At 45.9% G+C, this 25467-nt stretch overlaps 2 protein-coding genes across 2 annotated transcripts in view; one reads left to right on the plus strand and one right to left on the minus strand.

Annotated features, from left to right (window-relative positions):
• The window catches only part of ACAD10 (acyl-CoA dehydrogenase family member 10), a 1588826-nt gene extending 1570502 nt beyond the window's left edge, over positions 1-18324 (minus strand). Inside the window, exon 1 of the mRNA XM_044068620.1 lies at positions 18252-18324. The gene's annotated coding sequence lies outside the window, so the exon portion shown is untranslated. The remainder of the gene's footprint in view (positions 1-18251) is intronic.
• Positions 18325-18346: 22 nt separating this feature from the next.
• Positions 18347-25467, plus strand: part of LOC122799507 (BRCA1 associated protein) — an 815197-nt gene continuing 808076 nt past the window's right edge. Inside the window, exon 1 of the mRNA XM_044068621.1 lies at positions 18347-18552. Within this exon, the coding sequence (XP_043924556.1) occupies positions 18477-18552 (76 nt within the window). The 5' untranslated portion in view covers positions 18347-18476. The remainder of the gene's footprint in view (positions 18553-25467) is intronic.

The raw sequence follows: 25467 nt of genomic DNA on the forward strand, positions 1-25467 counted from the left end.
TTTTTTGAAACAACCTGAATAGTACCTTTACACATATCTTTTTTCAGTAGCAACCCAGCAGCATGTTGAAAGAAACTCGACTGCTCAGGTAGTACAGCAGAGGTTTGGAACTAATGAAGTTCAAGTTTGGATCTCATATGGTCCACACTACAACAAAGCATTCTAACCCCAAATACTAAATCTACTCCTCTGCACTTTAAGTGCTAGCCACAAAGTTTGAGAAACCATTTTATGCTCAACTTCTGAGAGACTTGCTTGGCTACAAACATCTGCATTAGAAGCTGAAGTTAAATAAAACTTGCAGTAGTGTATTTTAGTCTTCTCTCAAGTACAAACTTGCAGTTTTAAAAGTACTGCATTTTCATTTTTTCCGTTTCCTAATTGTGTGTTTCATTGAACAGTGTGCTGTGTGTCTCTCAGCAGCTAGTTCCCCACCCACCTTCTCTGTTTCTGTGTTGGTATTAGTGCTGGTGGCTCTAGAATTGCCCTCCCCTCCTGTAAGTCTGTATTAGAACACTCCTCCTGGGTCCATCTCATTTGCTCACTTGTACAGTGAGATCATATTCTGAGTTTAGTGTTCACTCGACTTAATAGAGAGAGATTTGAGAAGGCCAACCCACTTGGGTTCTTCCCTCCTCTCTCCTTGCACTTAAAAATTTGCAATTTATTCATCTGCTTTTACAGTATTTGCGTTTCCTCCTACTTTATTTTACTTTTTTTAAAAGTACTCAATTTTATTTATTCTGCTGCATTTATTACTGCTTGGTAGAAGCCTGATTGAATTGTAACTGTTATTCTAAGTCTTTTGGTTTAAGCACTTGGGCTTCATACCAGTTGTTTTACATTAAGAAGGTTTGTGGTCTGCACTGTTGTGGCAGGACAGGTAGCTTACATCCTAAGCTGGGAATTGCTGATTGAAGGCCCAGTGTCTGCTATTCTAAAAGTGTATTAGTTCTGGCTTAAGCATTTGGGCTTCAGGTAAGTTATTCTGCATTAAGAGGGTTGTGGTCTGCACTCTTGTGGGAGGAGAGGCCGGATTCTGCCCTTCTGAGCTGGGAATTTCTGGTCACAGGCTTATTGTGCCTGCTTATTTGAACTGTTTCTTTCTGAAATTGGTGTGCCTTGTTGCTGTAGCATAGACCACATTCAGGTCTGCTGAATCTAGCTTTGTTTGTATAACTTGAGCACTGATCCAGGCCATCTTTTTTTGGAAAAGGTTCCCCTGCACCCTAGTAGCAGGAGTGTGCAGTTAGAACTTGTCCGATTGAAGACTGCTGGAACAAGGGTCAGTTTTGAACTTTAAAAACATGAAAATACAACAAAAACTACACATCTTAAATGAAAATAGGTGGGGGGCTGTGCCCCCCTCCCCCCACCTATACATATAGCAACTCCAGAGTCACACATCATTGGGGAGGGGGGCAAATCCCTGTTAAGTGCCTTGAATATTGGTTGTCGACCAAATGAGCTGTCGACCAAATGAATGTCGATCAAATGGCCTGTCGATCTTATGAAGTAGACCCATTTTATATATATATATATATACACACACACACACACACACACACACACACACACACACACACACACACACATATTTTATATATATAAATTGCACTTTATTCATCTGCTTTTACTGTATTGTGTTTCTTCCTACTTTATTACTAAGGGCATTGACTACAACTCTGATCTGCAATATATAACAATAAGTATCATTTTCTGTGCATTTAAAGTGTTTTTTGATTGTATCTGCTTTATTTACTGAAAAAAAAAAAAAAATATATATATATATATATATATATATATATACACACACATACATACACACACACATACACATACACATACATACATACACACATACATATTCCCGCCTTTCTAAGCTAGTACAGTCAAGTTTTCAGGTTAGTGCTGAATTCAGGGCTGTGTTACAAATCTCTGTATTTGCCCATACCTTACTTGGATAGAAGGAAGTTTATCTGTTCACCTGTGAGAGAGGGGAGCTTTGAGCAACCTATCTGTCCCTGGAGGAGTGGTTTCAGCCCAGAAATTAGTAGTTTATTGGCCATTTTGGGCTAATTTCTCTCTCTTTCATTTCCCTGCTATAAATACCACATTTGCCTGGTTTTACGTGCCGGGCAGCACCGGTTAGCTAGAGTAAAACTATTCCGGGCTCCACAAAGTCTCCTCTTCAATTTTTCCCTTGGAACTGAACAAACTTTCAACTTAAAGCACTCAACCCATTCATTTCTCAAGCCCGGCACTTGCTCACAACTTACAGCAAGCACTTATAAACCCTAGCACTAGACCCTCCTGTACTGTAGAGAAGGACAAGATTCTCTATTCGACCTTACCAGCCATTCAGTAAAAGAGTTTACTGTACCTATCCAGGCATGTCCAAATGGCAGTTTCAGGTGTACTCTCCAGTCCAACTGGTAAATCTGGGCATTTTGAGGCAATGTTACAACTGCCTCATGTACACAGACAACCCTCTCCTCCTATCACCGAACACAAATACATGCGAAAGATGCAATTATACAGCCAAACTGGAGGCTAAGCTCTCTCAACCAAAGACTGGATCAGACAGTCAAGAGGAGAAGGGAAATACTTCCATCACACCACCAGTATCACATAGACCCATTAAACCAGCACCGGCAAAAAACACACACAAATACATGAAAACATACTTGGAGGCTCTAAATAAAAATCTGCAAAACCAACAGAGACCTCCAAAGCAAACAACCAAGCAATCTCCACCCCCCAACACAAACCATGAAACACATACTTCACAAAACCAGTGTGCCATGCATTCACAGCCCTTAGGGCAAAATAACATACCCAACATACTAGTAATAGGTGACTCTATAGTCAGGCACACTGACATCCCACTCACTAGGCTGAATAAGGAGAAGGTTACTGTTAGCTGCCTGTCGGGTGCCAGGATCTGCCACATAACACAAGCACTCAGGTCACTCCAGAACAAGTACAAATATGATTCTGTCATTCTCCATGTTGGTGTGAATGACCTGAGCTGTAACTCCCTGGACTACATGAAAAGCTCTCTGATCACGTAGCCCAGGCCGGAATGACCCTGAGTAGCATTCCTGCCCTCACCAAGAATAATACCACGGTATGAAGAAAAAATTCTCAATTTCAACAATTGGCTAAGTTTCTGGTGTCATTCAATGGGGATCCAGTATCTGTTCACCTAGGATGACACGCTCAACAAGCAATGCTGCTTCACTAGAGACGGCTTGCACCTCACATCCTTAGGCTTTCGAATACTGGCCAAGGCTATGGCACAAGTAACAAAAAAAGGAGGGTAATGCTACTCAATGCCAGAAGTCTAAACCTCAAAATGCATGCACTCGAGGCACTCCTCAGTATGGAGAAAATCGATATATATGCAGTAACAGAAACCTGGTTTAAGACTCCAAAGAGCACCCTAGCCCTACCAGGCTACAATTCATACCATACATTCGTTCACAGAACCCAAACCAAAATACAGAAGGTGGGGGCGTATCCATATTCATCAAGGATACCCACACTTCCAGGTTAGTGACACAGCACAATGCTTCAGAGATCATCCACGTGCAGCTAACAATGGGCAAAACTGCAATTCAAATTGTAGCTTGCTACAGATCACCCACCATGTCCCAGGACCCCCATTCCATGTTTCTGGAAACACTGGGAAACATAAAGGTCCTACCAAACACCCTAATATTGGGTGATTTCAACTACCCAAACATTAACTGGGAGAACTACTCGAGTACTAACTCCCTTGCCCAACATTTCCTGGAATTTATAAACTCAAACGCCCTGGTTCAACTGGTCAACACTCCCACCAGAGGTGACAACATATTGGACCTGGTCATCACCAACATGGGCGACCAGTGTTCCACACTAGAGGTCAACCCCTCGTTGGTTAGATCAGACCATAAACAAATCACTTTGGATATCCACATTCCGCCCCCACCCCCGGACAAGGAAGCTACCGTGAAAAACTTTTCAAAAGCAAACTTCACATTACTTAAGACCGAGGTGGAAAGTTTCAAAGCCCCCATGCTGAAGGATAATGCTGTCCAAGCTGCAAAATCCTTTACTATTGCATTCTACGGGCACCTACAAGAATGCATGGATCTTGCCATCCCAAGCAAAACCAAGACTCACTCCTCCAAGAAAAGGAAACCAGTTTGGTGGACTCCAGCCATAAACAAGATATACAATAGAAGGAGGAAACTAGTACAGAAAAGAGTAAAATCACAAGAAGGGAAGACATCCCTGATCAGTATCAGCAAGAAACTACGATACCTCATAAAATCATCCAAGGTGAGCTTTGAAAGAAAAATTGCCAAGGACTCCAAAGATAACCACAAGGCATTCTTTAGCTATGTCAAGAATCTAAGTGGCAATGCTCAGATCTGCTCAGAGTTAGTGCAGAATGGCGCAAAATACACTGAACCGACCAATATCTCCAACATCCTGGTAAACAGGTTCAGCACAAACTTCACCCTCCTCTCACCCCCAAAAGGGCCCATAACCATATTAGAAGAATGTAGAGTCCCTCAAATCACTGACAATCAGGTTAAAACAGCCCTCGCCAAAGCCAAAAATACAGCATCAGTGGGACCGGACGGTGTCCCAGGCTGCATCCTACACAAGCTCAAAGACGAACTAACCCCTCATCTAAACACACTGTTCAAACTCGGCCTCTCCACAGGCTATGTACCCATAGAGTGGTGCACAGCAATGGTTATTCCGCTCCACACAGGTGGAGCCACAACAGACCCCGGGAACTATTGCCCTATAAGCCTGACTAGCTTGGTCTGCAAGGCTATAGAGCGCATCAACATGGAACTCATTAACAGAGACATTGGGAACCTCCAAACACTGGACCCTACCCAGTTCAGCTTTGTTAAAGGCAGATCATGCCTCCTAAACCTGGTGAACTTCTTTGAGACAGTTACCAAGGCTTTAGACGAGGGAAAGGTGGTACACACAGCCTACCTAGACCTCGCTAAGGCCTTCGACACCATTCCCCATTCTGGTATTTCAGACATGCTCACCAGCCTGAACATAAACCCCTACATCACAAGATGGGTTGCTAACTGGCTCATGGACAGAACCCACATGGTAAGAGTTGCAGAAGCTAAGTCCGACTCTAAACCGGTTACAAGTGGTGTTCCCCAGGGCTCAGTCCTAGGACCCCTCCTGTTCTGCATATACTTCTCAGAGGTACAGGCAAGCACAGGAGGACTATGGCTGACCAAGTTCGCAGACGACTGCAAACTAGGATCTATAATTGACTCTCTGGCTGACACAGACATCCTCCAAAAGGGTCTCACCGAGATGGATACCTGGTGTCAAAATCATGGCTTCAAGCTAAATGCCAAAAAGTGCATAGTCATCCCCTTTGGAAAAAACAAAGGACCCACAAACTACCACATAGGTGGTAGTCCCCTAATTACGGAAGATGTAATAAGGGATCTGGGGACACAAGTAGATAGTAATCTCACCTTTGATAATCACATTGCCAAAGTGGTTGGAAAATACTTCTACGTGGCCCACCTTATCACAAAAGGGTTCGCATCCAGATCAAAAGAGGTCATTGTGCCCCTCTGCTCATCATTCATCAGACCCATCATAGAGTACAATGCCCCATTTGGGATATACCTTACAAGACACCTGCAACAGCTGAAAGCCCACTGAAGTACCTCACGAAGAGGATCACTGGCCTCAGATTCCCTATGCAGCTCGACTGAAGAAACTCCAGCTGTACTCGGTTGCATACCGCCTTACTCAGAGGTGATCTTTGCCTGACATACAAGGCCATGTCCAACCCAGAATTGATGGACATGCTCCACCTAAAGAAAACCTTATCCCCTCGAGCCACATGCTCTAGGGATCTAAACCTCACCACAACAATAAACAGGACATGCAGGAGGGATAAATTCCTGTCCCAGAGACTTCCCATGCTTTGGAACAAGATTCCAATCTACATTAGGCAGAGCTCCTCACTAACATTGGATATCATAAAAATCATGTTTGGGCTACTTCAAGTTCTACAACTTCCAAGGCAAAAAGATCATGTCTGCAGTTCTGTTAACATGAAATAACTGCACCAGTACCCATCTGTCTTTGCTAGAAACCAGCAAATCAGTGTTCAGATATTACAAGTAGTAGGCAATCACGATGAGCAAAGCCCACACTTACTTGTCGAGTTTCCCTCCATCTGGATGACACATTTTGATTCTTTGCAGATCTCTCTGGAATTAAATGGCCATACTTGGACTTTAACTTTAACTGAGGCCCCAGACATCTTGATATGATGCAGGTGGTTTCTTCCGGTGGATTTGTTTACGATATAATGACCCTAAGGATCCAACTGGATGAACAAAGGTTGCTCCTGGTAGTCCCTTGTCAAACATTTAGGGAACTAGCAAATACCTACTAGGTGATCCTTCAGAACAGTGAGGAGACCTAACTGCTCTGCTTGACATCACTACCAAGTATGAGCCTACTTGGGAGACACAAAGCAAAGATAACCTACAGCATTCCATCAACTGTCAGGATGGCCTTTGCTCCTGCAGTCTTTCTCAGGCAAGCAAACCACTTAAGTCACTACTTCTGAAATCAAGGGCAGTGGGGACACAGAAGGAGGAAGACAGTTAGGGTGACCAAACTACACCCCTCAGAGTTGATTAAGTAATCAGGGATTTGGGGACACACATAGACAGTAATCTAGCCTTTGACCATCATTTGTCTACAGTATACAGGAAATCATTCTATACTGCACAACTTATAAACACAAAGGTATGGCACCTAGGGCCAAGGATGTCATTGTTCCTCTGTGTTCGGCATTCATCAGACCTATCAGGGAGTACAATGCCCCCTTTGGTATGTACCTAACCGGGCATATCCAACAAATGGAACATCCACAGAGCTTCCTCACTAAAATGTCCAATGCAGACCGCCTCAAGGCCCTATCCCTGTATTCTGTCTCCTACAGGCTGTTGAGGGGAGATCTATGCCTGACATAGAGGGCATTGTTAGACCCCACTATGGATTGACCTCCTACATATCAGCAAAACAAACAGCACCAGAATTACCTGTTTTAAAGACAAAGCTTGCCTATGATATAAATAGGATCATAGGAGGTTACTAGGCTAATGGGCCTGGATCTTTACAAGCTAGCCAAGAGTTTATCCCCAAAAAAGAAACCTCAGTCAGCACTTGTCTCCCCTCTCAGTGAGAGACAAAGGTGGAACCCCTGGGACAAATTTCTGGTTTCTCTTCCACTCATCAAGAATGTGCTTGAAGAGGGTCAGTGAGGTACTCTGTTTAACATGTATGGGAAGTCTAATCCAGAGATGGGGCAGCCTCTGGAAGACAAACCTGTCTCTCCAGCAGGTTTTGTTGATGTATCATATTAGATTTAGGCCTATCGAGTGGGTAATGCATGAGGTGTTAGGCTTACGGATACAGGGCATCTCTAGTACAGCAGGGTCCAGATTGCCTTGTAAGTGAGACACAGATCAGCTCTGAGCAATCTGTATGATACTGAGTAGAGTGACAGTGATTTGAGCCTGTCTGCATAGGACAGGTGTTGGAGGCCATGGATTCTTTGTGAAGTATTTCTGTGACCTTTCCAGTTGGTGCAGGTGTTTGGAGAGGTAAATACCAAATGGGGTGTTATACTCAATTATAGGCATAATGAATGAGGGAGGAGAACAGGGAGGCAATAACCTCCTTTCTTTTGGATGCAACCCCTTTGCTTAAGAGATGAACCAAATAAAAGGCTTTTCTGCCCACTGCTGCCACATGATGGTCGAATGTAAGACTGTTGTCAACCTGGGTACCCAGGTCTCTCATCACAGGTTGTGTGCTTAGGGGGTTGCTTTTGATGTGGTAATCAGTAGGAACCGTGTTTTTGCCGACTGTTATGATAATACATTTTTTCTGTGTTTAACTTAAGGCCATGACTTCGGTAGCTGTGAGACCCTCTTGCAGTATGTTAACATCATCTGGGGATTCAGTGACAGCACCCAACTTACAGTCAACAACAAATTTGGTCACCCACAGGCCCTTTGTCTTTGCCTGAACGTCTGAGAAGTAGATGTCAAACAGCAGACAGATCCCTGGGGAACACCATTAGTGACAGGTCTGCTGTCAGAGATGGTGGCGCCTACTTTGACCTTGATGGTCCTATCAGTGAGCCAGCTGGCCACCCACCTGACAAGTGTGTTAGCTTTCGATGATGCCCGAGTGGGTGGACTGTGTCAAAGGCCTTGGCCAGGTCAAGGTAAGCTGTATGTACTTACTTTCTCTCATCCAGGGCCTTGGTGACAGTCTCAAAGAAGTCAACCAGGTTCAATAGGCAAGATCTGCCCCTGATGAATCCGAATTGGGTGGGGTCAAGTGCTTGGAGATTGCTTATAAAATCCACAATAATTATCTCCATGGCTTTACAGATAAGACTTGTCAAGCTAATGGGTTGATAGTTTCCTGGGTCAGTGATGGCACCACCTTTGTGCAAGATGACAATGGCAGTTCTCCACTCTGCTGGAATGAAGCCTGTAATTAGGCTGTGGATGAAGAGGGTGCTCAATGGCTAAGTAGTTCTTGATGGAGATGGTGCAGAATACAGCCTGGGATACAATCAAATCCCATGGGAGCTGTGTTCCTTGCCTTGAATAGGGCCTTTAACACTTGATCTATGGAGATGTGAGGTGTGGGCCTTTAGGGGATGATGGGGGGGGTGAAATTTGCATTGAACCTATCAGTTAGCTGGTTGGCTAAGTCAACAGGATCAGTATAAGTGGTACCATTAAGTACTAATTTGGAACAAACTTGGGCTTTGCCATGGAGGCGCCTAACGTAACTGAAGAAGGACTTGTGGTTTCCCGTTGTTTTGGAGGCTAGTTTCAACTCACAATTGGCTTTGGAGATTTTCGCTAGTGATCTAACTTGCTTGATGAGGCGAGGAGGGAGTTATTTCCAATCTGGAATTTGTTCCTTTTTACTCTTGGACAACAGTTTCTTCCTTTTGTTGTAAAGCCTGTTGATAAGAGGATGCCCACCAGACAGGTTTGAGTTTCTTTGAGGAGCAGGTTTTAGTTCAGTTGGGTATGGCCGAGTCCATGAGGTTGTGCAGGTACTTGTATATTGCACTGATGTACTGTTCAGTATAGTTGTCTGCATCTTCTGAAGGGGTGGTAGTGTAAAGCTGCGGATACTCTCCCTTAGAAAGTTGTAGTCAGCTTTTGAGAAGTTTTTTAGCCTGGTTATGGCGGAGGAGGGGTTGGGTGGGTTAGAAACTTTGAATGAGACAGACCGATGATCTGATCTCACCAGGGAAGTATATACTATGGGAGTAGTGCAGTGGTCACCCATGTTGGTGAGAACCAAGTCCAGAATATTATCACCCCTTGTGGGGGATGAGACTAGCTGGTCTAGTGCATTAGAACTGATGAAGTCAAGGAATCATTGGGTGAGTGCATTAGTGCAGGAATAGTTCACCCAGTCTATGGTGGGGTAGTTGAAGTGACCAAGGCTCAGGGTGTTAGGGGGTACCTTGATTAGGTCAAGTAGGTCTAGGCAGGAGGAGTGGGTGTCCCAAGTCACAGAGGGGGGGTCTATAGCTGGCTATAACTTGGATGGGTGCTTTGCCAACTGTCAGTTGCACCTGGAGTAATTCCAGTGCGCCATGCTAGCAAACCAGTCTGGAGGTGTGCCTGTCCTTAATGAAGATAGAAACTCCACCACCCTTAGTCTTCCCAATCTCATTTTGGGGTCAGAATGTGTGGAATGAGGTATAGCCTGGTAAGGCAGGGGTGCTCTCTGCAGCTCTGAAACAAGTTTCCGTGACCGCACAGACGTTGACATATTTCAGTGCGAGGAGAGCCTCCAGTGAATGCATTTTCAAGTTAAGGCTCTTAGCATTAAGTAGTATGACCCTTCAATTTGCTTTTTAACAGATCTTTTATGTTGGAGGATTTGTCTTTGGGACATAGCCTAAAAAAAGCACAATGGGGAGGCAAGAGCCTTGGCCAAGATTTGGAACCCCGGGGTAACAGGTGGAGGCCATCTCTGGCAAAACAGCCAGCCAGCCAGCCAGGCATCCAGGCATCCATTCATGCAGCCAGCCAGCCAGGCATCCAGGCATCCATTCATGCAGCCAGCCAGCCAGCCAGGCATCCAGGCATCCATTCATGCAGCCAGCCAGCCAGCCAGGCATCCAGGCATCCATTCATGGAAGCAGCCAGCCAGGCATCCATTCATGCAGCCAGCCAACCAGCCAGGCATCCATTCATGTAGCCAGCCAGCCAGCCAGGCATCCATTCATGCAGCCAGCCAGCCAGGCATCCATTCGTGCAGCCAGCCAGCCAGGCATCCATTCATGCAGCCAGCCAGCCAGGCATCCATTCATGCAGCCAGCCAGCCAGGCATCCATTCATGCAGCCAGCCAGCCAGGCATCCATTCATGCAGCCAGCCAGCCAGGCATCCATTCATGCAGCCAGCCAGCCAGGCATCCATTCATGCAGCCAGCCAGCCAGGCATCCATTCATGCAGCCAGCCAGCCAGCCGTCCATTCATGCAGCCAGACATCCATTCATGCAGCCAGCCAGGCATCCATTCATGCAGCCAGCCAGGCATCCATTCAAGCAGCCAGCAAGCCAGCCATCCATTCATGCAGCCAGCCATCCATTCATGCAGCCAGCCAGCCATCCATTCATGCAGCCAGCCAGTCATCCATTCATGCAGCCAGCCAGCCATTCATGCAGCCAGCCAGCCATCCATTCATGCAGCCAGCCAGCCATCCATTCATGCAGCCAGCCAGCCAGCCATTCATGCAGCCAGCCAGCCAGCCATTCATGCAGCCAGCCAGCCAGCCATTCATGCAGCCAGCCAGCCGGCCATTCATGCAGCCAGCCAGGCATCCATTCATGCAGCCAGCCAGGCATCCATTCATGCAGCCAGCCAGGCATCCATTCATGCAGCCAGCCAGGCATCCATTCATGCAGCCAGCCAGGCATCCATTCATGCAGCCAGCCAGGCATCCATTCATGCAGCCAGCCAGGCATCCATTCATGAAGCAAGCCAGGCAACCATTCATGCAGCAAGCCAGGCATCCATTCATGCAGCAAGCCAGGCATCCATTCATGCAGCAAGCCAGGCAACCATTCATGCAGCAAGCCAGGCAACCATTCATGCAGCAAGCCAGGCATCCATTCATGCAGCAAGCCAGGCATCCATTCATGCAGCAAGCCAGGCATCCATTCATGCAGCAAGCCAGGCATCCAGCCAGGCATCCATTCATGCAGCCAGCCAGGCATCCATTCATGCAGCCAGCCAGGCATCCATTCATGCAGCCAGCCAGGCATCCATTCATGCAGCCAGGCAGCCAGCCAGCCAGGCATCCATTCATGCAGCAAGCCAGGCAACCATTCATGCAGCAAGCCAGGCAACCATTCATGCAGCAAGCCAGGCAACCATTCATGCAGCAAGCCAGGCATCCATTCATGCAGCAAGCCAGGCAGCCAGCCAGGCATCCATTCATGCAGCCAGCCAGGCATCCATTCATGCAGCCAGGCATCCAGCCAGCCAGGCATCCATTCATGCAGCCAGGCATCCAGCCAGCCAGGCATCCAGCCAGCCAGGCATCCATTCATGCAGCCAGGCATCCAGCCAGGCAGGCATCCATTCATGCAGCCAGGCATCCAGCCAGGCAGGCATCCATTCATGCAGCCAGGCATCCAGCCAGGCAGGCATCCATTCATGCAGCCAGGCATCCAGTCAGGCAGGCATCCATTCATGCAGCCAGACATCCAGCCAGGCAGGCATCCATTCATGCAGCCAGGCATCCAGCCAGGCAGGCATCCATTCATGCAGCCAGGCATCCAGCCAGGCAGGCATCCATTCATGCAGCCAGGCATCCAGCCAGGCAGGCATCCATTCATGCAGCCAGGCATCCAGCCAGGCAGGCATCCATTCATGCAGCCAGGCATCCAGCCAGGCAGGCATCCATTCATGCAGCCAGGCATCCAGCCAGGCAGGCATCCATTCATGCAGCCAGGCATCCAGCCAGGCATGCAGCCAGGCATCCAGCCAGGCATCCATTCATGCAGCCAGGCATCCAGCCAGGCAGGCATCCATTCATGCAGCCAGGCATCCAGCCAGGCAGGCATCCATTCATGCAGCCAGGCATCCAGCCAGGCAGGCATCCATTCATGCAGCCAGGCATCCAGCCAGGCAGGCATCCATTCATGCAGCCAGGCATCCAGCCAGGCAGGCATCCATTCATGCAGCCAGGCATCCAGCCAGGCAGGCATCCATTCATGCAGCCAGGCATCCAGCCAGGCATCCAGCCAGGCATCCATTCATGCAGCCAGGCATCCATTCATGCAGCCAGGCATCCAGCCAGGCAGGCATCCATTCATGCAGCCAGGCATCCAGCCAGGCATCCAGCCAGGCATCCATTCATGCAGCCAGGCATCCATTCATGCAGCCAGGCATCCAGCCAGGCATCCATTCATGCAGCCAGACATCCAGCCAGGCATCCATTCATGCATCCATTCATGCAGCCAGGCATTCATTCATGCAGCCAGGCATCCAGCCAGGCATCCACTCGTGCAGCCAGCCAGGCATCCACTCATGCAGCCAGCCAGGCACCCACTCATGCAGCCAGCCAGGCACCCACTCATGCAGCCAGCCAGGCACCCACTCATGCAGCCAGCCAGGCACCCACTCATGCAGCCAGCCAGGCATCCACTCATGCAGCCAGCCAGGCATCCACTCATGCAGCCAGCCAGGCATCCACTCATGCAGCCAGCCAGGCATCCATTCATGCAGCCAGCCAGGCATCCATTCATGCAGCCAGCCAGGCATCCACTCATGCAGCCAGCCAGGCATCCATTCATGCAGCCAGCCAGGCATCCAGCCAGGCATCCATTCATGCAGCCAGGCAGCCAGCCAGCCAGGCATCCATTCATGCAGCCAGGCAGCCAGCCAGCCAGGCATCCATTCATGCAGCAAGCCAGGCAACCATTCATGCAGCAAGCCAGGCAACCATTCATGCAGCAAGCCAGGCAACCATTCATGCAGCAAGCCAGGCATCCATTCATGCAGCAAGCCAGGCAGCCAGCCAGGCATCCATTCATGCAGCCAGCCAGGCATCCATTCATGCAGCCAGCCAGGCATCCATTCATGCAGCCAGCCAGGCATCCATTCATGCAGCCAGGCATCCAGCCAGGCATCCAGCCAGCCAGGCATCCATTCATGCAGCCAGGCATCCAGCCAGCCAGGCATCCAGCCAGCCAGGCATCCAGCCAGGCAGGCATCCATTCATGCAGCCAGGCATCCAGCCAGGCAGGCATCCATTCATGCAGCCAGGCATCCATTCATGCAGCCAGGCATCCAGCCAGGCAGGCATCCATTCATGCAGCCAGGCAGGCATCCATTCATGCAGCCAAGCATCCAGCCAGGCAGGCATCCATTCATGCAGCCAGGCATCCAGCCAGGCAGGCATCCATTCATGCAGCCAGGCATCCAGCCAGCCAGGCATCCAGCCAGCCAGGCATCCAGCCAGCCAGGCATCCATTCATGCAGCCAGGCATCCAGCCAGGCAGGCATCCATTCATGCAGCCAGGCATCCAGCCAGGCAGGCATCCATTCATGCAGCCAGGCATCCATTCATGCAGCCAGGCATCCAGCCAGGCAGGCATCCATTCATGCAGCCAGCCAGGCATCCATTCATGCAGCCAGCCAGGCATCCATTCATGCAGCCAGGCATCCAGCCAGCCAGGCATCCATTCATGCAGCCAGGCATCCAGCCAGCCAGGCATCCAGCCAGCCAGGCATCCAGCCAGCCAGGCATCCATTCATGCAGCCAGGCATCCAGCCAGGCAGGCATCCATTCATGCAGCCAGGCATCCAGCCAGGCAGGCATCCATTCATGCAGCCAGGCATCCATTCATGCAGCCAGGCATCCAGCCAGGCAGGCATCCATTCATGCAGCCAGGCAGGCATCCATTCATGCAGCCAAGCATCCAGCCAGGCAGGCATCCATTCATGCAGCCAGGCATCCAGCCAGGCAGGCATCCATTCATGCAGCCAGGCATCCAGCCAGGCAGGCATCCATTCATGCAGCCAGGCATCCATTCATGCAGCCAGGCATCCAGCCAGGCATGCAGCCAGGCATCCAGCCAGGCATGCAGCCAGGCATCCAGCCAGGCATCCATTCATGCAGCCAGGCATCCATTCATGCAGCCAGGCAGGCATCCATTCATGCAGCCAGGCATCCATTCATGCAGCCAGGCATCCAGCCAGCCAGGCATCCATTCATGCAGCCAGGCATCCAGCCAGCCAGGCATCCATTCATGCAGCCAGGCATCCAGCCAGCCAGGCATCCATTCATGCAGCCAGGCATCCAGCCAGCCAGGCATCCATTCATGCAGCCAGGCATCCAGCCAGCCAGGCATCCATTCATGCAGCCAGGCATCCAGCCAGCCAGGCATCCATTCATGCAGCCAGGCATCCAGCCAGCCAGGCATCCATTCATGCAGCTAGGCATCCAGCCAGGCAGGCATCCATTCATGCAGCCAGGCATCCAGCCAGGCAGGCATCCATTCATGCAGCCAGGCATCCAGCCAGGCAGGCATCCATTCATGCAGCCAAGCATCCAGCCAGGCAGGCATCCATTCATGCAGCCAGGCATCCAGCCAGGCAGGCATCCATGCAGCCAGGCATCCACTCATGCAGCCAGCCAGGCATCCACTCATGCAGCCAGCCAGGCATCCACTCATGCAGCCAGCCAGGCATCCACTCATGCAGCCAGCCAGGCATCCACTCATGCAGCCAGCCAGGCATCCACTCATGCAGCCAGCCAGGCACCCACTCATGCAGCCAGCCAGGCACCCACTCATGCAGCCAGCCAGGCACCCACTCATGCAGCCAGCCAGGCACCCACTCATGCAGCCAGCCAGGCACCCACTCATGCAGCCAGCCAGGCACCCACTCATGCAGCCAGCCAGGCATCCAATCATGCAGCCAGCTAGGCATCCATTCATGCAGCCAGCCAGGCATCCATTCATGCAGCCAGCCAGGCATCCATTCATGCAGCCAGCCAGGCATCCATTCATGCATCCAGCCAGGCATCCATTCATGCAGCCAGCCAGGCATCCATTCATGCAGCCAGCCAGGCATCCATTCATGCAGCCAGCCAGGCATCCAGCCAGGCATTCATTCATGCAGCCAGCCAGGCATCCATTCATGCAGCCAGCCAGGCATCCATTCATGCAGCCAGCCAGGCATCCATTCATGCAGCCAGCCAGGCAGCCAGCCAGGCATCCATTCATGCAGCCAGCCAGGCATCCAGCCAGGCATCCATTCATGCAGCCAGCCAGGCATCCATTCATGCAGCCAGCCAGGCATGCATTCATGCAGCCAGCCAGGCATCCATTCATGCAGCCAGCCAGGCATCCATTCATGCAGCCAGCCAACCATCCATTCATGCAGCCAGCCAACCATCCATTCATGCAGCCAGCCAGGCATCCATTCACGCAGCCAGCCTGGCATGCATTCACGCAGCCAGCCAGTCAGGCAGGCATGCATTCATGCAGCCAGCCAGCCAGGCAGGCATGCATTCATGCATGCAGCCAGCCAGGCATCCATGCATGCAGCCAGCCAGCCAGGCATCCATGCATGCAGCCAGCCAGCCAGGCATCCATGCATGCAGCCAGCCAGCCAGGCATCCATGCATGCAGCCAGCCAGCCAGGCATCCATGCATGCAGCCAGCCAGCCAGGCATCCATGCATGCAGCCAGCCAGCCAGGCATCCATGCATGCAGCCAGCCAGCCAGGCATCCATGCATGCAGCCAGCCAGCCAGCCATCCATGCATGCAGCCAGCCAGCCATCCATGCATGCAGCCAGCCAGCCAGGCATCCATTCATGCAGCCAGCCAGCCATCCATTCATGCAGCCAGCCAGGCATCCATTCATGCAGCCAGCCAGCCATCCAGCCAGGCATCCATTCATGCAGCCATCCATCCAGCCAGGAATCCATTCATGCAGCCATTCATCCATGCAAGCATCCATTCATGCAGCCATCCATCCATGCAGCCATCCACTCATGCAGTCATCCATCTAGCCAGGCATCCATTCATGCAGCCATCCATCCGGCCAAGCATCCATTCATGCAGCCATCCATCCAGCCAGGCAGGCATCCATTCATGCAGCCATCCATCCAGTCATTCATCCTTCCAGCTGCTACTCCCACCAACCAGCTAGCCACTCCAGCAGCCAGCCAACCAGCCACTCCAGCAGCCAGCCAACCAGCCACTCCAGCAGCCAGCCAACCAGCCACTCCAGCAGCCAGCCAACCAGCCACTCCAGCAGCCAGCCAACCAGCCACTCCAGCAGCCAGCCAACCAGCCACTCCAGCAGCCAGCCAACCAGCCACTCCAGCAGCCAGCCAACCAGCCACTCCAGCAGCCAGCCAACCAGCCACTCCAGCAGCCAGCCAACCAGCCACTCCAGCAGCCAGCCAACCAGCCACTCTAGCAGCCAGCCAACCAGCCACTCCAGCAGCCAGCCAACCAGCCACTCCAGCAGCCAGCCAACCAGCCACTCCAGCAGCCAGCTAGCTACCCATGACACCAGCCATCCGTCATAACCATAACAGCATCTCCTTCACCACTCCTGTGGTGAAGTCATGTTAGAGGGTGTGGCCAGTGTCATATTGGCCATACCCCATGTCCCACTTTGGCCCGCTTAAAGGTGGCAACCCTAAGTTTAACACATGTGATATTTTCCTCCAGGGATACTATAAATGCTGTTTGAGTAATATTTAATATCTGACTATTTTATTTATCTAACATTTATTTAACATCTGTTGACCGGGAAAGTCTGACTAGGAACAGAAACTATTTTCAGCAGAGGCCTGGGGGGAAATGCTCTAAATGCATGTCTTTTGACTCTTTTATATGGTTTGTTATTCTTTTTGTCTTCAGATGTCCTACATGCATAGCTCTCAACCTTCCATCTCCAAAATGAGGAACACCAGCGCTCAATGTGTAACAAATGGGCAAAATGTGGAACACATACTAATGGCTTACTAGCAACTCCAACTAGGAAGGTTAAAATATGCTGTTTTTACTTATAAAGAATATAGTTTAAAGAATTAATATGATTCATTTCTATTTACAATGGATTTCACTTAAAAAAATCCCTAACAATGAATGTGTGACAGTCTTTCAATGTGGAACTTGAACTTTTTAAGATCAAAAATAAGGTATGTTCCTCTTAATGAGGTACACTTGACATGTATGCCTATATGTTAGGGTAGCTGGATATATTGTCCCGCAAGAAAAGAAACCTGGTTCCGCGAACTATTTATTATCAGATCACACCCACGCACAAACATATACACACACACTCACACATACATATACACACACGATCAGATTTTTAAACATCATCGTTCAGTCTTGTGGAATAGCTTGTGGCTCGGGACACACACTCTTAAATGTCAATCAATCACGCTCAAAACTGAGACGGGGTATTTTGATATACACGATCACCATCCCCATTTTTTTTCTAAATGCTCTTTGGCCCGAAGTCTTCACGCGATGGGGGAAGAAATCACGTATTATGACGGACCAATACAGATTCCACTACTGCTATTACTTTGGCTGACATAATAAGACACGTCGCCCATTTATTACGTTCTACTGTGCAGTTTTACAAATCGTACCACCTGCAGAATACAAGAAGTTTACCGATTTAAGCATCGCCTTGCGAATTGTGTTATGCAAAAACAAACTCATAACAGTTTTCCTAACGTGTTACAGTAAATTAAAACACAAATGATCTCCCCATCTCATTTTACGTCATTATAATACTTCCAAAGCAAACCTTCTTATAGCTCATTGGGGCTTGCAAAACTATATAAATCTATATCAGAGACACCTGTTGCAAACAATTTGATGTTTAAAATTCATGCATAAAAATCCATGGCACCACTTGCAAGGGTCTCTATAAAAGAACTTCCAGCATATAACCAATGGCTACCCCTCCCCTCAGGTTATACAGAGTTGTCCTTTAGTGGCAATAAATACTAAAAGTAACTTGTCAGCGTAAAGTAGAATGCGAAATTAGGAACAAATAAACAAAAATAACACATCCATGGCTTACAAAACTACGAAAAAGAAAAATCTCGTACAGATTAAGAAGACAAGCAACAACACTTACTATCCCAAACCTGGCTGCAACTTAACAACTAGGTCACCGTCCTTAGAAATAAGCTTGGCACCTATGCATCATTAATCCCCAACCTGGAAGTAGTTGTTTGCTTGTAGAGTGCCGGAAGTTATGTGTCTATGCGAAATCAGCTGTCAGTTGTGTGAGCATTGTTGTTTCAGCTGATCCGCTGTGTTTTTATTTAACTTTTAGTGTTTTGTTCATATTGTTAAACATATGAGTGTTTCATTAGTAGTTATCCGGCTGGAGCTTGCGGACAACTCTCCTCTTCCCGAAGGTTTCCAGTATAGCGGTGAGTTTCCTATGTCATTGCCATAAACATAATATTGTTTAGTTGTTTCATAATAGAAGTCGTTTATGTACTAGTTTTGTGCTTACCAAACGGCTAGGAGTTTGTGTCACGTTGAAATATGTGTGATTTTATGGTTTAAAGGTGATGATAGATGCTTGTCTGATTAAATGAAGTGTACATGCTCGAGAAATACGAGTAAACATTTGTTTGTATTAGTAGTGTCGTGAGTCTGAAATTCTGAGTCAGAATGCGTGTTCACGAGAGGATTTTATCACTGTTGTGATGGATTTGAGATAAACAATAAATTCGACACTTGCATTTAAACGTTTCAGCTGTCACGGCAATGGTTTAATAGCACGTCAGGAGCATATTTCAGAACTGTAGCTTAACTGCTTATGGATGGATTTATTGATTTGACGTTTCCAGTGACTCTGCTATTTTGCAATAACTAGCAGAGGTCCGTTTACGTTGTTTGTTTGATTTAGTGACATTGTGTGTCTGTTTGTATTAGTGGAGAAAGTATGCAAGCCATGGGATCAAGTCATTGGCCCAGTGCTACTAAATTTTTTTTTGATGATGAAAAAGTCATAGTTCTTAACCAGTCAGGGACACCTTTCAACAGAATCGTGGACAAACCCAGAAAAAAGATCAGGAAATAGGGGAAATTGGCCCACAAGGACACTTAGCCAAATACTAACTTATGAACCACCTAGTAGTATTAACTTGAGACATTGGCAGAATAAAATCACGTTAATTCACATACATATTATGAATAGGTTTGCCACCTTTTCAAATGCCCAAAGTGGGACATTTTTTGGTACAAACTTCAGATTTTTGCAGGATGAAACATGCTCATGGCCAGTACAAAGGACAGAACTTCACTTTTTTGCCAAAATAAATGCTTATTCTTGTAGCATTTTAGTTGCTTATTATGCTTCTTATAACATTTAGGTGTTTCAGATACAGAATAACTGTTTTAAGCAACTATTACATAAAATATACAAAATAATTTTGTCCTAAAATCTCAGGACATTTGCCATTTTTACAATTTTTTTGCAGGACACAACTGCCCAAAGAGGGACTGTCCCTCGAAAAGTGGGACCGGTGGTAACCCTAATTATGAATTAAAATAAATCTGTAAAACTGTCTTGAGGCTTTTCCTGGTTAGGGGTCGCCACAGCGGATGATTTTATGTCTGTACTGTTTATCCTAGCAGCTGGTGTGATTTGTTTTTGGAGTTTGGAAGATTTTATGCATCAGCCTTGTAGCATGGCCGAGGGGTTTTACCAGTGTCGAAATGGATTATAATGCAGGTTCAGGGCAGAGGGAGAGAAGTACAGAACTCCATCTTTGTATGGGGGAGCGGTGTATGGCAGTTTTGGAGCGACATTCAGTGAAATGTTTAATTGAATTATTGGAGGCACGGGACAACCCTGTTTTATGACAGAAGGTCACTGATTGTAACTATAATGATGGGAATGAGGGTGGTGTTGTTGAGGCATTCAGGAAAGAAATTAATTATCTAGAAGACGAGTTACTGAAACTCAAGAAAAACCATACGCAACATTTGCATTTTGAAGCTTGTTTAAAACTCAAAATTATACCCAGAGGCCTTAAGGGGCTCAATATCTTGAGCTATGGTGAGCGCTATCCAGAATTGTTAAAACTGTGTCAGTAGGTGAATCTAGGTACTAGTTTTAGTTATCTAAGGTTTCTGAATATGTTCTTTTAAGTCAGAAGAAGAAAAGTTATGTAAGTATCTGACCCCCACCAACATGTTTTACATGAGCAAGAAAAGTGAAACTCGTGGAGGAAATAAGGCTCTTTCAAAAATCTTCACAAACGCTTTAATCCACACAGACAGGTTCGAAGCAACACCAGGAAAACACCATAGATCCAAACACATTAACGCTGAATATCCACACTGCATTTTCGTTTACAGCATTTCCTCAGATAAGGCAGAATAAATTCACTGTCTAGCCTACACCCTTAAATACTCATCCTAACAGTCTTAATTTAATTAGTAAACCATTAAACAATTAATTAAATAGATACATTACATGAGACTTTCCCCGAATCCATGGTAGAGTGTAAATTAACAGAACTTAGTGATACCATCAAGTTATTTGACAGGAAGTTATCCACCAAAATGAAGAAAATAGAACATGATCTTCATGATTGTCATAATGGACAAGGTTTTGCATGGCAGAACGAATGAGAGACTTACTACCAAGAATGTATGTAATGGTGCAGTGGTAATATGGTCACCTCACAGCAAGAGGTTCTCCGGTTCTCTTCTTGGCTGGAGTGCCTTCTGTGCGGAGTCTGCATGTCCTCCGTGCATTCATGTGGGTTTCCTCCCACATTATAAAGACATGTGTCTAGAGTGTTTCTCCCCGGGCCTCGGCTGAAAATTGTCTGTGTTCCAAGTCAGACTTTCCTGGTTAACAAATGTTAAATAAATGAATGAATGAGTCATCTGGGCAGGTTGAATCAACAGATGTAGCTGTGAGAGTTGTAGAGAATGAAGTAACATCTCTCACCATTAACAACAATGTTACATCTGCAGAGGGCCATAAGACAGTAAATCATAATTTAAACGTTACTGATAAGTCGATCTGTTTTGTGACATCTGATTCCAATATTTCTCAACCTGTTCGATGCAAAAATACACCCCCTCACCACCACTGCTCAATATAATGAACAGGATTTTATGGATTTATCTCTGTCTATCAATCACAGGAAAAAAGAGAGACACACAACCACTCTAGGAGTCGGGACAAACCAAAAGGAAGCATGTTTCAGACCTTCAACAAAATCAAACCATCAAGAAAATGTGGAAACCACACTGCACTTCTTAGTCTGGAACATCTCCAGTAGACATCTCACACAGTATGAGACATCATTACTGGAGAAAGGCCTTTCTTTTATACCAACCCAAAGACTTGATAAAGCTGACACTATAATTAATTCAAAACCGTTTCTTCAGAACGTTATGTTGAGAATGAATTTCACCAACAGCAGCTAAGGTACTGTAACAACATATAAGAAATCTAGTACTTTCAATCCTATTTTTCATCCTCTGCTTGAAGTTTTCCATAAACTTTGTGTCAAAGACTTGTATAACGTATTTAATGGTCAGACTAGATGTAAACAGTACTATAATATTACTAAACTGGAAAAACGAGCTTTGATAAATTTGCAGAAGGATGGGTCCATTATTATTAAATTGGCAGACAATGGGGGACCATTTATCATGGACATTCCTTTTATGTAGACACTATATGAATGAAATGTTATCTGATCATATTACATATCTTGATATCACTATTCATGATATTAATATTATGAAAAATAGAATAGATCGATTTTTGGGCACTCTGTAATTTGAAAGAAATGTTCATTTAGATCTACACAATTATCTGAAAGTACAATATCTTTTAATACCTGTTATTCAGGGCATTCCCAAAATTCATAAAAAATTTGAAGACACTACCTCTTAGATCCATAGTAGCTGGAGCAAATTGATGAACTGAACCATTCTCAATCTTTTTAAAGAAACATTTGCGTGTTGTGGTGAATAAAAATGTATATATTTTGAGACATACTCAGCATTTTTGCATGATTTATATAGGTCTATATCGCAACAACAAGGTTTACAACAGACCTATTTAATAACTATGGATGTACAGTTCTTGTTTACCATTATACCTAGTGATAAGGGTATACAAGCAGTTAGTTAGGAGTTCACTATCCAGGAACAGTGAGTATAATGGCAGATTAATAGAACTTATTTGCGATTTTATTGGAGTAGTACTTTCTAATAACGTGTTCTTATTTGAAGGAAACTATTACTTGCAACTGGATGGTGTAGCTGTAGGCACTTCTTGTGCCAATAGCTACGCCAACCTAGTGATGGCCGTTTGGGAAGATTAGTACATCCATGGAAACTGTGTATTTACTACCAACATTCTTTATCACCATTTTGTTGATTATCTATTTATGTGGTGGAAAGGTGATTTATTCACCTTGAATGAACTTATTAGATATGTCAGTACCACCACTGAATATTTAAAATTTGATGTCAAAAGTTCAAATCAGTAAATTGACATCTTGGATGTTCTGGTTAAGATAGATAGTATAGGCCAGGTTACAACAGAAACTTTTCGTAAACCCTGTCATCGCAACACATATTTACACAGATCTAGTATGCACCCCCCACATATTTTAACAAATGTGGTTAAGGGGCAACAGATTGGGGCATCTAGGTTAAATGCAGATCATACTAGATTTATCAAAGAATTAGAAGTACTAGGTGATAAATTCCAGGCTAGAGGGTATAACCCACAGGAAATAAATTCTATTGTTGACCAGGTAGTCTCTATAAGAAATTCCCATGGGAAACCATATTTTTCAGAGGATGCTAATAATATATTAAGACAGGTTTAAGGAGGGACTGTGAGCAGGTCAAATTCTCAATGCTTTTTGTAGTAATACCAAGTTAGTTACAGATGTTATACGCAAACGTTGAGATGTCCTAATTACTGATAATAAAGATTAAACAAGTAGTAGGTGCTCAACCAGTGTTTAGATGTAAAACAAGAAATCGGTAAAGGGAATTTTACTATAGAGAAGGTGGTGTATTGCCTATGTGTAACACACCTATAGGGACTAGACCATGTGGAGGGTGTAATTTTTGTTCTCATGTTGATGGCAGTGGTCAATTTTCCCATCTCATCACTGGAAAGATGTTTGTATTTAAGGTGGAGGCTACGTGCACCCCAGAACATTTAATTTATTTAGCTTACTATGTTGCATGTAAATCATTTCATGTTGGGAAAACAAACATACGCTTAAAAGACAGGCTCAGAGAGCACTTAAACGTATACGTAATCATACCAATACTTTAGCCAAACACATTATGAATACTAGTGGTGAGCACTGTTTTAAATGTATGGTCATGGAGGTTATTCAAGTAGGGCAGAAAATGGGGGATATTATAAATAAAATGAAACATAGTGAGATGAAATGGATTGTTAGGTTGAATGCAGATGGCCCAATGACCCTGAATATGCCCGTACTTCTTAAACCAGCTTTAAAGTGTAGGCGTGTACACAGGTAATTGTTAGGAGTCATATTATACGTGCAGATTTATATATGTGCCCACTTGTATGTTCCTATTGTATATATTTTTATTTTAGAAAACACTAGATTTTTAGTCAGTTTTTATGCTTTATTGCATAAGTATTTCAGCAGTTTAGTTTCGTACTCTTGGGTTTTATGTGTGGCTACATCGATAGTTTTTTAGGAAATACAGTATGTTCATAATGATTAGTCTTAGTTTCATTAATTAGCATATTTGATTAGATAGGTTGTTACTCTGATCACCCTTATTCCATTGTTGGTTTACTGAGTTTTAATGTGGATTTTTTGATAGCTTTCTAGGATGTTGTTTTCTAGGTAGCTGTCTTTTTAAGGGTGTTTCATTCCATTAAGTCATCTTATGTACCACTTTCTGGATAAGATATTTTTTTAAGTTTTATTGTTATTTTACTTACTGAAAGTATATTGATTTTAGAATCCTGGATTAAACTTTGATATTGTGATTAGTTGTGTAGCCAAACACTTGTTTCCTTTTAAGAGGTGGTTCCTTTAAGGTTGATCCGCGCGGCAAAGTGATAGTTTGTAACATTAATTAAATGTAGATTTTATTTCATTGGCTAGTTTTTGATTATGTATTTTCTAAGTTTGTAAATAGAGTAATTGTACTTGGTCTGAAGAAGTGGGTGTAGTTTACATGTGAATGTGCTTACCATTTTATTAGTATTAAAGTGATATACCCTGGCGGTGTTTCAGTACGTGTATGTTTTTATATTTATATTTGGTTATTACACATCTGTACTGTTCATCGTAGCAGCTCATGTGATTTGTTTTTGGAGTTCTCTATAACTTTACCCAGTACTCAGTTGCACAGAGAGCAACCTGTTTGCATACTGAGGAGCACTGTAGCACAAATTCTGTCATACATAGTTTAGCTGTAGTTTCTTCCTTCAAAGTACCCAAGTTAGCCCTCTGTAGTTAATCTAAAAAGCCCTAACACCATGGATGGGCACTTTCCCAATTTCTCCACTGACAGCTTGGTAGGTATGGGCATCCTGAAACAATGTAGGAATTGTCTCATGCTCACTGATAGCCAACTAATCCTGAGAGTAATAAATACATTATGTGAGAAATGTAATTGCACAGTATCACTAGAGCCTTGACTCTCACACAATAGCACTCAAAATAACAATCAAGTTGTCAGTAAAGTAAGCATTACACTCCTCTCACATAGTACTGACCCGACGCATAGGCCAACATGCTGAGGCACTTAAAAACAGCCTTCTTAAACCCCAAAGACATACAACATGTTCGTCTTGCACAAAGAATCCTTAGCAGCCCCAAAAGCACTCCACCAAGATAACACATACAGTCAAACCCTTTGGAGGTTCAGCGACAGTCTGTATGGCAAGCTAACACACTACCCAGTATTTTAGTCATAGTAGACTCCATTGTGAGGTATAAAGATGTCCTGCTCACCAGGCTGAATAAGGAGACTATTATGGTCAGTTGTCTGTCGGGGCTAGTATCCACCAAATCACCCATGCACTCTAGTCATTAGACTACAAGTACTATTGAGATTCATTCCCAGTCCATATGAGTGTAAATGACCTGACATGTACCTCCCTAGCCTATATGAAGATAGACCTTGTGGAGTTCTCAGACTACATGTACCAAGATAGTATGACCCTAGCAAGGAGCAACATTCTACCTTCACCAAGGATGATGCCACAATATGAACAAAAGATGATTGACTTCAATAATTGGCTTAGTTTCTGGTGTTATTGCAAGAGTGTCAATATTTATCAGCAGAGG

Source organism: Protopterus annectens, chromosome 4.part0 (genome assembly GCF_019279795.1).
Source record: "Protopterus annectens isolate FY-2018-M chromosome 4.part0, PAN1.0, whole genome shotgun sequence".
NCBI classification, from domain to species: Eukaryota; Metazoa; Chordata; order Ceratodontiformes; family Protopteridae; genus Protopterus; species Protopterus annectens.